Source organism: Myotis myotis, unplaced genomic scaffold, assembly GCF_014108235.1.
Source record: "Myotis myotis isolate mMyoMyo1 unplaced genomic scaffold, mMyoMyo1.p scaffold_m19_p_2, whole genome shotgun sequence".
Taxonomy (NCBI): domain Eukaryota; kingdom Metazoa; phylum Chordata; class Mammalia; order Chiroptera; family Vespertilionidae; genus Myotis; species Myotis myotis.
This window is the reverse complement of record NW_023416324.1, coordinates 33,917,776-33,935,140: the sequence shown is the minus strand read 5'-3', so window position 1 is coordinate 33,935,140 and position 17,365 is coordinate 33,917,776. Positions and strand designations below refer to the sequence as shown.

The 17,365-nt window shown below is 37.0% G+C and overlaps 1 protein-coding gene across 8 annotated transcripts in view; it reads left to right on the top strand.

Moving 5' to 3' along the window:
* Nucleotides 1-17,365, top strand: part of FAF1 (Fas associated factor 1) — a 372,784-nt gene that overhangs the window by 75,961 nt on the left and 279,458 nt on the right. For 7 of the 8 annotated variants that reach the window (XM_036349475.1, XM_036349474.1, XM_036349476.1 and 4 more), the window contains one exon: nucleotides 9,660-9,865. In XM_036349475.1, coding sequence (XP_036205368.1) covers nucleotides 9,660-9,865 — 206 coding nt within the window. Of the gene's footprint in view, nucleotides 1-245; nucleotides 319-9,659; nucleotides 9,866-17,365 lie in introns of those variants that run through there. The other variant, XM_036349477.1, reaches the window with a different exon arrangement.

Sequence of the window (17,365 nt, the reverse complement as noted above, 5' to 3'; positions counted from 1 at the left end):
GTGTAGTAGGTAGTGAAATCTGGATTGTTGTCTTTTAAAACCCATTCTCTTTTATATCACTCTGTCCTTTTCAAGGTCAGGAAGCCAATCATGTCACAACTTCTGTGTTAAGATTATTTTACCTTGGGTAAAAAAGTTGAAATTTAATACATGTATATAACACCTTTCTCCCACAGCTTTGTTTTTACAGTTATTATTTTAGTTGTAAGCAAGTAAAGGCAGATTATTATCCCTCATTTTACAGGTAGAAAGAATAAGGCATGAAGTGACCTGGTCCAGATGATACAGCCTGATGTTGATGGAGTCAGGAATATATAAGCAAGTCTTCTGTCTCACCCTCCAAGGCTTATTTCACTAGACAATATGTTGCTAATAAAACATATTTATAAAGTGTGTAACTTATGCAGTCACACATGTAAATCATTCATTTAGTCAGTCTTAAACACCTAGTGAGTACATATATAGCTATTACATCTTGGTATAATATTTTATATATTTAGCATATTGTCCAGAGTCTGTTTAAAAATTATTTTTGGAGATAGTTTATTGTTAGAAAGAAGTGCTGATGAATAAAAAGTAATTTCTAAAAGAGAGACGATTACATGTTTTCTCAAATTTTATGAGTTAATAGTTTAATTTTACTCATTAATTAAATGGGTGGTACTTATCAGTTCATATTTATTTTATTACCCAGACAGGTGTACTGTATATTTTTTTGTCCATTGTTTAATTCATTGAGAAAACCTAGAGAAGACAGGACTTGTTTTCAAACCTTGACCATTATGCTTTCAGAATATATAAATGTCAGTGTTTTCTGATTTAGAAAACATCCTTTTTGGCTGATTAGTTCCTATTTACTGTTTTCTCTGGTGCCCATTTAAAATATTTGATTCTTTTCTGAAGACAAGTTTATCTTTTAAACATGTATTTTTTGTACCTAGAGATTTTACCATGAGATAGACTTTTAAAAATTGAAATAAACAAGTGCAGAGTTCCTGTTTACTTTGCTGTTGTTCACTGCCTTCCAAGGACCTGTGTGGGTTGTAGAGGAAAGTTGAGTAAGGATAAAAATACTCCTGATTTTCCCTTACCAATCAGTGTCCTTTTAAAAATTATTTAAAACATTTTAAAATTTATTTTAAATTACAGTTTACATTTTAAATTCTTGATTAATTAGAAGAGAATATTGAGAAGGTCAAATTAAAGGATGGTAGTCTTCATCCTATAATGAAAATCTTAAAAATACTTTTTTTGAGTGAACAATTTTGGATGCCCTTGCACTATTTGGATGTCAGTGAACATTAGTCAAAACTGATAGGTTCATTCATTAACTAATAGTCTCTCTCTTTTCCTCTCAGTTTTTTTGATTGCTAGTGAAAACTCTAGTTAAATTCATTATCTTTCCTTGATTCTGAAATGGAGTAATTATAGCCAGTAAGCAAATTTCTCACGTGATAACTTAAAAAACACCTCTTTGTGGCTGACAACCACACCCAATAGCCTGCTCTGATTAGAAATGTTAAGTTATTTCCTAAAGTTAGGGTTTGGAAAAGAGGAAAAAAGCACACTAGGAATTTCAGAGGGAATTTCTTATAGGGAATCAATTACACAGATATGGAGCAGGTTGAAAGAACAAAAGGGGATACCAGTACAATCCCAATATAATGACTGCAGGAAATACCTGGACCACCAGGGCCAGATGGAGATGGGTTCTGCTGGTCAACAAGGAAGGGAGCCTAGGGCTAGAGTAGACTTGCAGTTACAGCATCCTCTGAGAAGGGTGATAGAGCCAGGACTGTGTGGGTGGGGTCCAAGGCACCCACTCCAGGAGGCCTGCTCCAGGACAGGTCTGCCTGGGAGAGACCCCTGCTGAGTACTAACGGTCACTCCTAGTACTGGTGGGAAAAAGAAAACAGATTGGGAGAAGTTGAGGTTAACAGAACTTTGAATTTCAGAGGAAGGGCCCTAGGAATTTGGCCCCAGACATATGAGAAAGAATTCCTCCTTAGCTGATACTTATACATCTGACAGAATGCAAAAGGGCCACCCCCCCTTTTTTTTAAAGTATTGAACGAAGTTAGAAGCTAACACCAGTGGCTGATGCTGGAACAAAATCAGATGCCATTGTTATGGTGCTGTCACTTCTAGTGTGATGCAAACTGTAAGAAGAGAAGTGTGTGTGTGTGTGTGTGTGCGCGCGCGCACGCTCTATAGCCCTTGTTTCTGTTACTGGTCATAAGGCCATGGTTGATATTTACCAGTTTCTTCTTCCACTATTTATTCTATATTTCCTCTGCCAGCACCTCAAATACTCAAGATTCTTTACCTGGTGGGACATCTCAAACATTCATTCTTGAAGAATTAGAATCCTTAGTGCTCCTGTCTTTAAAAAATAAAAAGGTTGTAGTTTTTCATAACTCTTATTATTGGACATAACACAGAATATAGTCCATTGTGTAGCAGCAACCTATTTTTTTTCTTGGTAATCAGGACCAGTCATTCCAGCTGTACTTCCTCCTTTGCTAGTTGAATCAGTAGCATGAGGCCAAGGGACATTCTTAAATTCTAATTCAGTGGGAGAACTGTGAAAACATTACATACCTGGGAACTATGAGCTCTGAACGACCTAAGCAAAAGTTTGGTAAGTTATTAGGCATAATAGGAGGAACCATCACCACTTAATTCTCATACCCATGTTTTCTGGCAGCATGAGAAATACCACTGTTTGGTCAATGATGAAAGCATATACCTCATCCTTTTAGGTGGAACACCAAGCTTTGAGGGTGTTGTCTCCCAACTTGTGCCATAACTCTTTAGCAGGTCATTCCACTGTTCTATTAAGCTAGTTACTTCTGGTATATGCAAGTGATACCAGTGCTACACTTCTTTTGCCGAAATGAATTCCGGTTAGAGCCAGTGTTGTGTTGGAAGCCAGAGAGCAATAAGGCATTTTCTAAATGCATGATTGGTGGTGCTGGCAGAAGCATTGCTGCCAAGGAAGTTAATTTTATATCCAGAAACTCTTTTTAAGTGAGAACATATTGCCTCCTCCACGCTAGAAATGATCCATTACCAGATTCCCTAGAAATGGTTCCATATTGGTCTTTTTGCTTGCATTTTGGGCAGTAGTTTCCCTAGCCAGATTCAGACTTAGTGATGGGGAGGTGATGTTATATCTATGCCTAACCTCCATTTCTCTTAGCGTGGCACATTGTATATAAATGTGCTGAGCAGACCTGGGATAGTAAGGGGGAAAAGCTGACTGACATCAACAGAACAATGTCATCTTATCCGTATTGAGAGCCCCTTTTTCAATGGATAGCTTATAAACATTCACCTTCAAAACATAGATTAACCTTTTGTGTCCATTCTAAAAGATCCATTTTCATATTTCTTTTCTAGACTTCCTTTTATTCTATTCAAGTCCTGATCAGCTGGCCAAATCATTACCTATCAATGTGGATATGTGCCTCAGGATCTTTTTCCTTCTAAATGAAATGGTCAACCTGTGGCACTTGGAGGCTTTTCTTTCATTACTCTCTTTGATTGGTGCTGTAATGCTCTAGCAGCCTATTTTTTCCAACCATTTTTCCCTTTCTCCTTCCAAATATTTTTTTCTCCGTTAACTTAGTTATTATTCGATGGGAAGTGCAGGGTACAACAACCAGTCTTTTACCCTGACATGCTTTTGACCATTGAACCTCTGAGACTTCACCAGGTGGCAGGTCCCTACATTTTTGTACTTTATACTTTTGTTCTTCAGGACTAATCTACAGGTGATCAAGATCTCTCCAGACTAGATTATTATGACAAAGAGCAGGAGAGTTAGCATAATCTTCAAGAAAAGTCAATGAAGATATATTGATTTTTATCCTGCTAGGTGAAGCAAAATGCTTGTCATGATGCTTGCAAGTTTTATGGAGAAAAACAAAGTATATGCAAGATCATTTACTTCCTGTTGTCCCTCTCTGTGTAATAACCCTATCTCCATGGATTTTTGGAAGCCAATATGGGATGTCTGTCAGTTACTGAGTGTATCTTTTTCAATTATACATTCAGGCTCTAAGGGAAAAACTACAGGGTAGGTTGACAGATTGAACCCATTGTGGGTGGATTTGGGCCCAAATTTCATTTAGCACCATAAACTTCAATTTATATCCCCAGGAATTAGAATCAACTTAGAGTTAGCATCTTGTAATTCCCTAAAGATCTAGATATTTTTCTTTTATCTGGACACAGACACCCTAGTAAATGGCTGTAGATCTCTGAGGGAAAGTCTTAGAGGAAAATTATAATACATACATGTGGCTCTGTTGTATTGTCTTTGGGGGCACCTGGGACTTTATGTCTGAACTAACTTGCATTTGGAAACTGCGAGTGACTATAACTTTCCATTGTGGTTAGGGAAGTTAGGATTTAGAAAGTCAGATCTAGGGTTTCTGTATATAGATCAAGTAATAATTTAGTAGACTGATTTTTAATTTTGTTCCTTAGAAATGCTATTTCATTTGAGCACTACTAAAGATCTCTGCAGGTTAAACTCTATGATTGCCTCTTTTTGTCCATGCTGTCCATTAACTAATTGCTTCCACCTCTTTCTTTTTTTTTATTTTTTAAATATGTTTTTATTGATTTTTTACAGAGAGGAAGGGAGGGACAGAGAGTTAGAAACATCGATGAGAGAGAAACATCTATCAGCTGCCTCCTGCACACCTCCCACTGGGGATGTGCCTGCAACCAAGGTACATGCCCTTGACTGGAATCGAACCTGGGACCTTTCAGTCCACAGGCTGACGCTCTATCCACTGAGCCAAATCGGTTAGGGCTTCCACCTCTTTCTTACTAAATTCTGCCATTTGATTTCTGCACTCTGAGATCACGCTCACTAGGGAGTCTTTTTCAGTGGTGCCATGTCATTCCCAACCCAGAGAAGATAGCCACTACAGAGTTTTTCAAGACTGCAGATTCCCTTACTAATGTATTTCTCAATACGTTACTGCAGTGTCCTCTGGGATCTCATGGACAGTGTGGTAGAGAATGTGTCTATAATCAGGTTGTACATGATAATGAGCATTTGCATTTTTCTAAGCATCTGGATTTCTTCTACATTTTGCCAGGCAAGTTTGGGCATTCATCCTTATTCAATAGAGACTCCTTTGGGACTTAAGTTTTACTCAGTGAACAAGCAAACTATTAGAGGTACTTGAAGTTGCTTAAGCAAACATGTTATTTGGCCCTATCCAAACCTTATGATCAGACTCACTTCAAATTCATTTTCATACCTAATCCCTAGGTTTTTGTGGATGTAATTTATGAAAAATCTTATAATTATTTTTGGATATAAGCTTTCTTCTCTCAGTTAAGACATTGTACTTGTTTTCTTGGAGCATGCCTAGATCTGATTTTGGAGGCAATAAGGAATGGTGAGGGTGGGTTTTGAGAGTAGGTATCCATTTCAAGGCAAGTGTTGCAGGTAAGGGTATTGACAGTTTTCAGTCAAGAGGTGGGCTAACCTTTTCAGTAATGGGAGGAGGAGCTGTTTCTTCTTACAAAAGAAATTCAGAGAGACTCCAGGGATTCAATATTCTAACCATTCGAGTGTACTCAGGTATCCCCATTTCACATCTTAGGGTCCCACTCCTTCCAAAACAGTGCCTTAACTTTTACAAAAGAGACTTACAAATTGTATATTCAACTTTCATTGTAATTATGCAAGCTGCAAAATTAAAATTTGGGTCTAGTTCTCAGCAGGATCATACATGTGATTACAGAAATAAGAAACTTTTTTGTTTGTTTTGTTTGTTTTGTTAATCCTCACCTGGTGATATTTTTCCATTGATTTTAGATGATGGAAGAGGCAGGGAGAGACACTGAGAGAGAAATATCAATGTGAGAGAGACACATTGATTGGTTGCCCTCCCACATGGGCCCCAACCCTGATTGGGGTGGGACTGACCCTGCCACCAGAATCAAACCTGGGACCCTTCCACTGAGCCAAACTGGCTAGGGCAGAAACTTTTTAAAGGGCCACTTCAGAAGCTCTGTAACTTTCCTATCATGACTTGAAGTGAAAGTTAAAACCCCTAAATATGCCATTTTCTTCTGTAGGCTCTCCATTAGAGTCAGAAGCAGCCAGCCCACAATCCTTGTTGTCATTATTAACACCATAATGGTCAAGTCAAATCATTATTTGTTCCCCTTAGGCACTTGTTTCGAAGGCATGTGACCATAATTAACTATAAGTGAGAGTTTAATTAATTATTGTGCCTGTTATGGTATCCCATTGTCCATTGGTAAGGTGCTCAGCAGTGCATTGAAGGTCAAGGACCTGAATCCTATGTTTCCTGGGACATCTCCATTAGCAAGAAAATGAAACCACACTAGGGTATTTCAACAGAAGGATTTTAATGAAGTATTGGTGAAATAGGCAGAGAAGACTAAAAGAGCAATAAAAGTAAAACTGAAGTAACATGGATATAATAAGTGCTTCAGAAGTTACCAGCTTAGATCTGGGGACGAAGGGATTAACAGAATTTTGAAGCTCAGAGGAAGTCCTTGGCGCTGAGGATTTGACCTCTGCAGTGCATACTGCCCAGCTACTGTTGGTATCTCTGAGGAGATGTCAAGAAGTTGGTTATAAGCGTGCTGAAGAAAAGCAGGAGACGAAGCTGAGGGTTAAACAGATTGAAATGCATGCAACAGGAAGAAGGAAGTTGTTCCCCCCCTCTTCCTAATTGCTAATCTTTATTTAGAGTTCCCTATTGGCAGAATCAGTCAGGAAACAAGTTGCCAAAGGGAAATATAGGGTGGGGCAAAAGTAGGTTTATAGTTATTTATATGGAAAAGAATACAATCCTATGTAATAAAAGGCTAATATGCAAATGGACTGAACGGTGGAACGACTGGTTACTATGACGTGCACTGACCACCAGGGGGCAGATGCTCAACGCAGAAGCTGCTCCCTGTTGGTCAGTGTGCTCCCACAGGGGGAGCACCGCTCAGCCAGAAGCCGGGCTCACGGCTGGCCAGTGCAGCTGCGGTGGTGGGAGTCTCTCCCGCCTCTGCTGCAGTCAGGCATCCCCCGAGGGCTCCTGGACTGCAAGAGGGCCCAGGACGGACTGAGGGACCCTCTCCTCCCACTCCAGTGCACAAATTTTGGCACCGGGCCTCTAGTAGTTAATAAATAATAGTACAAGAATAAACTGTGTTTTGCGTACTCACAACTGTAAACCTACTTTTGCTCCACCCTGTATATAATTTTGCAGAATCCTATCTCCAGCATCACAGAATAGACTATAGAATGGTGAATTTGGAGTTAAGAAACAAGTCAATGACAGCCTACTAACTTTAGCTGTTTTTTTGATTTCTGAGAAGTTGTGACAAAGTTTAGAGATGTGAAGTATCATCATTGCACAGATTTTAGTTAGGTATTTAGGAGCTCATTTTGGATTCCAACAGTGACATTCTTTCTTGCTTTGGACATTTTCTCTATTCCCATATCTTTCTTCCAAGGTTACTTTCCTTGAATCTAACCACTGGGAGAAAGGGTAGATTTTTGTCCGTGGATCAATGATTGCTGTAGTATCTGAATCTGGTGAGATCTAAGCTAGTCACTTTCAGACTTTTTCGACTGTGACCTACAGTGAGGAATACTTGGAATCTAAAATACACATGTGCAAATATGTACCAGAATAAAAGGTTTGATGAACAATATTTGGTCCTAAGTATTAAGTGACACATCCTTATAATTTCTATTGTATTGTATTGTATTGTATTGTATTGTATTGTATTGTATTGTATTGTATTGTATTCTATTCTATTCTATTCTATTCTATAGAGACATATCACCATTCACTAAATCAGTTATGTAATATATAATTTGATAAACACTGATTAAAGCAATATTGTGAAGTAAATGTAAATATTTTCTCCTGCTCAATTGTATGAACAGTGCTTAACTTGGCATGTTTTGGTCATTCTTTTTGTTGTTTCTATTCTGGTTTTCAGCTTATTGCTTTTCCTTAAATTCTGGGTGAGAAGAAAAATGTTTTAGACTGAGCTTGTAGTTCTGGTTGTGATAATGATGTTTCAGTGGAAACGATACATATGTTCCCTTCATTTCTACTTTTCCCAGTGAGAACAAAAAAGTGACAGTATATGATAAATTAACTCAGAGAAAAACCAAATTCTTTGATTGTTATTCCTCATTAGTTTGTCAAATATTTGAGTACCTTCTATATATAAAATCTTGAGCACAGGGCAAAGGATACAATACCAATGTCAGCTTCACCCTTGTGGAGCTTACATTCTAGTGGGGATTTAAATGTCAAATGATTAATTATACAACTAAATACATAGTTATTGATAGTGGTGAGGAATTTGAACTAGCCTGAGATAGTAAAATATGTTTCGAATTGATAAACATTCAGTCTGAGATATGAAGGATAAATACAATTAGCTAGAAAAAACATGGAATTTGGGGATGGGATGGGATGGGATGGGATGGGATGGGATGGGATGGGAAGGAAAGAAAGAATAGTCTGTATTTGCCAATGAAACACAATCAAGGTGAGACAGAAGAAATGAAAGGCTGTTGTAGCTAGTAGCGTAGAGAGATGGAGGTAGTATAGCAGAAGATAAGACTGGGAAGGTAGATAGGTTCAGATCATACAGGACCTTGTATGCCACTTCAATTATTTAAGTGAAGCACAGAGGGAGTATGAAAGGACTAGTTAGATGTGGGAGTTGAGAGAGAAGAAAGGGTCAAAGTAATGTCAGAGGTTTCTGGCTTGGGAAGCTGATATGAGTAATATTGGAGAAGGATCAATTAATGAGTTACAACTTTGGATAATACTGAGTTTGAGATCTTACTAGGTACCAGGCATTGTGCTAAGCTCTCACGCACATTATCTGATTTAATCCTTACAAATATAATATTTTAGGACCAGGATTTTATTTTTATTTTTTAAGAAGGGAAATATTGGAACATATTTAAATGTTTTTGAGAAGAATCCAAGATAAGGAGATGTTGAAGATACTGGAAAGGAAGGGATAATAATCCATAATGTTAAGCTAATGAGAAGATGGTTTCAGATTTTGCATAGATAGAACAATGTCTTCTCTATTTTATAAGAAGAGAGAAAGAGTGTGCATATGTGGGTTAGTTTATAGATTTGATTTTAAAAAGTTTAAGGGAATTTTTTCTTGATGGCATTTGTTTGTTTTCTCTGCAAAGTAGGAAAAAATATCTTTTATGACCTAGGAGTGAGATGGGGAGAATGGAGGGTTAAGGAAGGTGAAGTTTTGAAATAGTTTTTGTGAAAAGTAGAGTTAATCAAATAATGATTATTTGAGAGTGAGTAAAGATACTGTTCTTAATTCAGAGTTTAAAATAATGTTTTACCAACGCCATAACAACATAAGGCAAAAATCTAATTGCAAATGCTATGTATGATACTGCTGATAGACAGAAAAATGAGGATGGGACAGAGAATAATGTAGTCTTCAGTCATTTAGGAAGTAGAACTTAAGATTAGGTGTGGATGTATAGGTAGGTAAATTTGATAGGAAGAACAGTAAACAAGTATGGAGCAGGTTCTTAGTGGTAATTTGTAATGATTTGGTTGATGATAATCCTTTTTTTAATGTTAATATTTCAGTGACTATGGAAGTGAAACTATATCAGGACCTGCATTTGACCCAGCAAGTCACCCAGCTCCAGCTCCTGCTCCCTCTTCCTCCTCGGCATTTCGACCTGTAATGCCATCTAGGCAAATTGTAGAAAGACAACCTCGGATGCTGGACTTCAGGGTTGAATACAGAGACAGAAATGTTGATGTGGTACTTGAAGACAGCTGTACTGTTGGTAAGGTTTTCCCTATCACAAAGCCTTCATAAGTTAATAGTACAGTAGGTAAACATTCAGTTTATATATTTTTTCTTTTGGGTTGACTGCCAACAGGGAGAACAAAAAATGAATGGGATGGAATGGGAAGGGAAGAATAGTCTGTGTTTGCCAATGAAACACAATCATTTTCTCATACACATTATTTATTGTGCTCTGTTTTTAAATACTGTGTTGAGGTTGAGGTAAATTTGAGAATAATTTTTTGTTCCACATATATGATGCTGTTTTAGCACAGGTGGAAATCAAACATCTAGGACAGGGGTGGGCAAACTTTTTGACTTGAGGGCCACAATGGGTTCTTAAACTGGACCGGAGGGCCGGAACAAAAGCATGGATGGAGTGTTTGTGTGAACTAATATTAATTCAAAGTAAACATCATTACATAAAAGGGTACAGTCTTTTTTTTCAATAGTTTTATTCATTTCAGACATGGGCCGTAGTTTGCCCACGGCTGATCTAGGAGCTTAAGAAATGCCATAATTATTAGGTACATTGAATATAGGACTTTATAGCTGAAGTTCACTTACTGTTCATACTATGAGAGAAGAAATAAGACATATTTTTATCACTCCTTCTCTCTGCCAGCTGGATAAATACTTCAGTACTATTCTTTCAAAGGAAACTCAGAGTGTATGCCTGCCATCTGTAGAGAAGCTATGTTGAACTCATGTTTAGTTTAGACTATTTGAAACATATTCATTGTAGAACCAGAAGTTATATTAATTTCTATTTTAATATAGTTTTGCCTTAAATCTAAATACCAGCTATTTCTGAAATTTTGTATTTGTTCCTTTTTGAAGAGATTGTTTCCTAATTTTATTAATTTATTACAGAGAAAAGCAAGGCTTTTAAAAGTATGATCATTCCCAAACATGAATCAGATTGTTATCCTTTACTTAAAGCCATTTAGAAACTTTCCATTGTTTTTAAAAATTCAAATCTTTCAACAGGGCTGTAAGTCCCTGCTACATTACTAGTTTTCATCTGTTATCATTCTCTTTATAGCTTACTATGTCTAAGTTGTAATGGACTTACTCAGTTTTTTTAATAGGTTCAGGACCTATGTACTTGTTCCTTCTTCTGCCTAGATTCCTCTCCTAGTCCAGCCATTTCTCCCCATGCCCATCCCTGTGCCCTCAATTATTCTCTTATACATTCCGTTAAAAAATTGTGGTTAAAGCCCTAACCGTTTTGGCCCAGTGGATACAGCATTGCCCTGCGGACTGAAGGGTCCCAGGTTCGATTCCGGTTGAGGGCATGTACCTTGGTTGCAGGCACATCCCTAGTGGGGAGTGTGCAGGAGGCAGCTGATCGCTGTTTCTCTCTCATTGATGTTTCTAACTCTCTATCCCTCTCCCTTCCTTTCTGTAAAAAATCAATAAAATATATTTAAAAAAAATTGTGGTTAAAAAAAACCCCACATAACATGAGATTTAAGTTCTTAACAAAATTTTAAGTGTGCAGGATAGTTTTGTGAACTATATACACATTGTTGTACAGCAGATCTGTAGAACTTTGTATAACTGAAACATTGTATACACTGAACAACAACTTTCCATTTTCCTCTTTGGCCAGCCTTTGGCAATGATCATTCTACATTCTGTTTCTATAAGTTTGATCACTTTGCCTCATATAAATGAAATCATACAGTATTTGTCCTTCTATGCCTGGCTTATTTCACTTAGTATGATATCCTCAAGGTTTATTTGTATTGTAGTATATTATGGGATTTCCTCCTTTTTTAAAGGCTGAATGATAGTCCATTGTATGTATATGTCACATTTTCTTCATTCATTCATCTGTTGATGGACAGGTTGTTTCCACCTCTTGGCTATTGTGAATAATTCTGTAGTGAACATGTAATTGCATATCTCTTTTAAGACCCCTCTTTCCATTATTTTGGATAAATTCCCAGAATTGGAATTGCTGGATCATGTTAGTTCTATTTTTAATTTTTTAAAGAACTTCTGTACTCTTTTTCCATAGTAGCTGCTTCATTTTTCATTCCACCAATAGCGCCCAGGGATTCCAACTTTTCATCCTTGCAAACACTGCTGTTTTTCAGTTTTTAGTTTTTAATTGTTGTTGTTTTGTTTCTAAATATAATGGCCATCTTATGAGGTAGAAGATGATATCTCATTTTGGTTTTGGTTTGGATTTTCATGATAATTGGTAATGTTGAGCATTTTTTCACATACCTGTTGGTCATTTGTATGTCTTCTTTGGAGAAATGTCTGTTCAGGTCCCTTGCCCATTTTTAAATTGGGCTGTTTACTTTTTTGCTATTGAACTGTAGGACTTCTTTATGTATTTTGGATATTAACTTCTGTCACATATATGGTTTACAAATTTTTTCTCCTGTTCTGAATGTTGCCTTTTCACTCTGTTGATTATTTCCTTTGCTTTAGAGAAGATTTTTGGTAATCTCACTTAGTATGATACCTTTGTTGTCTTTGCTTCTGATGTCATATCCAATAAATCATTCCCAAGACCAGTGCTGTGGTCTGGGAATTGTACAGTTTCAGAGCATACATTTAAGTATTTAATTTGAGTTAATTTTTGTGTATAGTATAAGGTAAAGGTCCAACCTTATTCTTTTGCGTGTAGATACCCAGTTTTCCCTGCACGATTTATTAAAAGAGACTGTCTTTTCCCCATTGTGTAGACTTGTCTGTATTTTACATAATTTCCCTATAATGATCTTTCTAGAATATAAATCTTCCTATATATCTTTCAGTGATTTCCCTGTTTCCTATATTCTCTTTTATTTGTCCTTTCCTGTTTTAGTTTTTTTAGAAAACTAATAGTCATCTTTGATTATCTCATGTAAATTTTTCCTCTTATGGAGCCTTTCTTGACTTCCATGGACATAGTTTAGTTGGTTTGTCTCCTATGATTCCATAAAAAGTAATAGAGACTTTTAAAATGGATTTTAAAATATCTTACTCTTTCTTTATGATTCAGGTTTCTCTTTTTAAAGACCAGGTCTTATTCTTCTACAAATTCTCTCTCTAAGCACAGTGTTTGGCACCAAGCAGTACCTGTTGAGAAATTAAATGGCTCAATAAATGAGTATATATATATATATTTATATGTACATTAATTCATCTGCCATTGGAAATTTAAAACATATTATAGTTTTTGTGACGTGTAATATAATTGTTAGTTCTTAGATATAGTTCATCTTACTGTTATTTAAAGAACTGGATAAATACTAATTTTTCTGTATATGTGTCAATGTAAAAATGCAAAAAGATGCTATAAAGAAAATGCAGTTTTCTATGTTATTGGAAAGACTAGGAAAAGACCAAGTATAAAAGCAAGCCTAAAGACAGCCAAGAACTTTATATCAGAGTGACACCTAGTGGCAATTGTATTGGCCTGTTAATGTTTTTAGTGTTCTGTTGTTGCTGCAGCTTCATTTTATTATAATATCCTTCTATTTAAAAAAAAAATCTTGAATAAATTAAAAACATTTTTTTAAATTATTGGTTTTTCTATGAAATTACTATCTTGTGTGAAGTAGTGTGATATTGAGGGTAGGAATTATTGTGTATTGCAACTATAAGATCTAGCAGTGAATTGGATTTAACCTAACAAACAAGTATTTGTCCAATAAAGTTAGTTGAATCAGTGCTGTCAGCAAACTTTGGCTGGGCTCACTCAGCATAGCCTCAGTTTCATTTCTGGAATACAGCAGAAAAATAGGTCTGTTATTAGTTGAACCATTTGCCTTATTTTTTTTGTCCTTTCTGTTTTTAATCTAATTTCTGAAAACTACCTTTATTATATTGGATACATTTTAGTTTAAAACAGTGGTTCTCAACCTTCCTAATGCCCGCGACCCTTTAATACAGTTCCTCATGTTGTGGTGACCCCCAATTTCATTGTTACAAATTGAACATAATTAAAGCATAGTGATTAATCACAAAACAATATGTGCTTATATATGTGTTTTCCGATGGTCTTAGGCGATCCCTGTGAAAGGGTCATTTGACCCCCAAAGGGGTCGCGACCCACAGGTTGAGAACCGCTGGTTTAAAAGAATCATATTGAGTGTGGAAATAGTTAAGACATTTAATTTAGCAAGTGCATTTTGAGCTTGAAAAAATAGTTCAGGATATTTCAAACGAATTTTTGTCTTGAATCTGTAAACAGAGTTTCTATTTTTGTTTTTAAAAGGGGAGAATGATGATTGTTATTTTTATTTTAATATATTTTATTGATTTTTTACAGAGAGGAAGGGAGAGGGATAGAGAGTTAGAAACATCAATGAGAGAGAAACATTGATCAGCTGTCTCCTGTACACTCCCTACTGGGGATGTGCCCGCAACCAAGGTACGTGCCCTTGACCTGAATCGAACCTGGGACCCTTGAGTCCACAGGCTGACGCTCTATCCACTGTACCAAACTGGTTAGGGCTAGACTCTGTAACTTAGATTAACTGTAATTTTTAGCACATGCCTTACACCTTCTGTGCCTTAGCAACTCTTTATGAGTCGTAAGCAAAATATAAGAGGTTGGTTTTTGCTATCAGTACATGTGAAAAGAAGGAAAGAGCAAAAATCTTATTCTGCCTTGTACAGATGTTGGGAGTATGAAAAGACAATCATAGCTTGTATTTTTGGGGAGGAAAGACAGCAAATGTGCATTAGTAACATTGTTCTTTGGTTCATTTATAAGTGTCTATTGACTCTATGCCAACAATTATGTACTCCCCAGATTATATTTAAAATCATTAAAAAATCTAAATAAGCATTATCTCAAACTGTGGTCTTAATGGGTATAGTTTATTTTTATTTATATATTAGAAATGTTTCTTTACTCTAGCTTTACATTTTAAAATATGTACTTTGAGTAAAACTTTTTTAAAATAGAGAAGTATAGAAAGAGCAATGAGTATTTTGCCCTTTTCTCATTCTTAATTCCCTATTATCAGTTTTATTTATAGTTTAATATTGCTGTTTTATAGAAGGCCTTTAAAGTTAATGTTCTTTCAACTACTTTTATCCCCCATGTCACCTTTGTTGTCTTATATTTAAAGCAAGGCAGTGAAGATCAGAACCTTGATTTATGTTTTTTGACATCTTTACTTCCTGCCATTCATCTTTAGACTCTTATTTCTTTGATACTTCCCTATAATTTTTGATTCTTTCTTTGAAATGTTCTAAAATAGTTTTTTTAAAAGAACCTATATGGTAAGGGCTATAATAGTAAATAACACAAGATCTTATATTTAGCAGCACTGCTGAAAATAAGGAAGTAAATTCTAAAGACTTTTGAAAAAATCAGATAGGTCATTTTATTATAAATATTTGTTTATTATTTTGGCGTTAAAATTATGCTAAGTTCTTGGAGTATACATAAATAAGATAGTCCTTATCTCAGAGGAATCCATGGTCTATATTTGGATAGGAGGTGGGAAGAATACATGGAAATAAAGGGCATTTATCTGTTCATTCACTCATTCATTCACACATACATACTCATATTACCCCTATACAGCAATCACTATGCTCACTGTTCCTATTCAGCTCTCAGTTTCTATACAATGCATACAACAACTGTGAGACAGACAGTATTATCCCTGTTTCAAAGATGAATAAACAGAATTTCTGAACCACAAAATCAGCCTTAAACTGAGTCTAGAACTCATAATCTTTCCAATGAAACAATTTCTATTATGGAAGTACACACAAGGTGCTGTGAGGATATTGAAAAAGAAGTAATTCAATTTTAGCTGGTGTTTTGAGGGTATGGGAAGGGAATAATTAGAGTTGTGGGGGTGCTCTGGAAAAATTTCAGAAAAAGGACTAAGCTATGAAAGAAATAAAAGTTAAAATATGTCATGCAGACAAAGTGAGGGGAAGTTTATTCTAGGCAAGGAAAAGCACAGAGAAAGGAATGATAAGGGTGTGTCTGGAGGATTGATGGGGAATACGCAGCATTGAGCATATATTTGGGGTTATACTTTTGATTTAATTCAAAGTTAGCTTAAATAGAATCTCTCCTTTTTCGCTAGAGACAGATTCATGCCTCCCTTCCCTCCTCTTACTCTGCCTCAGTCCCTGCCTCTGCCCTTTTATACTCATTGACATACTTATTTTCACATTGCCTTGAGATAGCCAGAACCTTTATCCCCATTTTCTAGATGTGAAAACTGACACAAGAGAATCAATGACTTCTTGGTTCATGGAGATTAATGGGTTTGGAGGGATTTGTAAAACCTACTAGTCTAGGAGGAAGGTCAAGATGGCAATATAGGTAAATGCGACACTTGCTTCCTCCCACAACCACATCAAAATTACAGTGAAAATACAGAACAACCATCATCAGAACCTCCTGAAATCTATCTGAATGGAAGCCCTACAACTAGTGAATTAAGGAAGAAGCCACATTGAAACTGTAGGAGGGGCGAAGGCATGGAATGGGTTAGTCTGAAATCTCTGGTGTGTTTTTCATCAACAGGGATACCTTGGTAGTCCCCTGACCTGGTGACTTCCTGAAACCCTGTCTGACCCAATTTGCAGTCCTACCCAAACTGTTTGCTGTGGCTTTTCCATATGAATGCCCTGTCCTGGCTCAGGCTTTAGACTTTGCTAAAATCTCCCAAACAAGTAGCAACTGGCTCCATACCTCTCCATAAGTGGCCCCAGGCCTGACACTAGCAGCAGCTTCACAAGATTCACAACTTGGCTTCTCCTAGGCACCTCCAAGCCCATCACAAGTAGGAGCCATCTGCAAATTGGCCTGTAGCTCATGCCTGATGGCCCCAGGCAGGGCACAGGCAGTAGCTGACTTTACACCTCCCAGAAGGCTCCAGAGCCAGTGCACCTGGAGGTTAGCTTCAGACCATGTCAATTTACAACCCTAGCACATCCATGAGTAACACACTCAAGGGGCGAACCCAGTGAGCACCAAAGCCCCATTGAAGCAAGTCCTACTCCATAGGGGTATCTCCTGCACAACAGCTTTTCTGCTGTAGTTGCAGCTGGTACACACAGCCAATAGGCCTGGTGGTCAATCCCTCCGAGTAACACCAACAGCAATCAAGGCTCAACTACAACAGGATAGTGCATACAGTTCACAAAGGGGTGCACCTGTAGTGCTCAGCTCAGGTGACTGGGGAAGCTGAGCCACTGGGCCCTACTTGACACCTACTACACAAAGCCACTCTACCAATTCCAGGAGACATAGCAGCTCTACCTAATAAATAGAACCAAACACAGAGAAGCAACCACAATGTGAGACAAAGAAACATGTCACAAATGAAAGAACAAGTAAGGGGGAGAGATCAAACAAAGGACTTATATGCAAGCATATAAGCCTAACCAATGGACACGGACAACAGGGGGGTGAGGGCATGAGTTGGGGGATAGGGGGTAACGTGGGGATAAGGACACCTATGTAATAACTTAATAAAAAAAAGAAATCTCTAGAAAAAGAACTAAATGAATA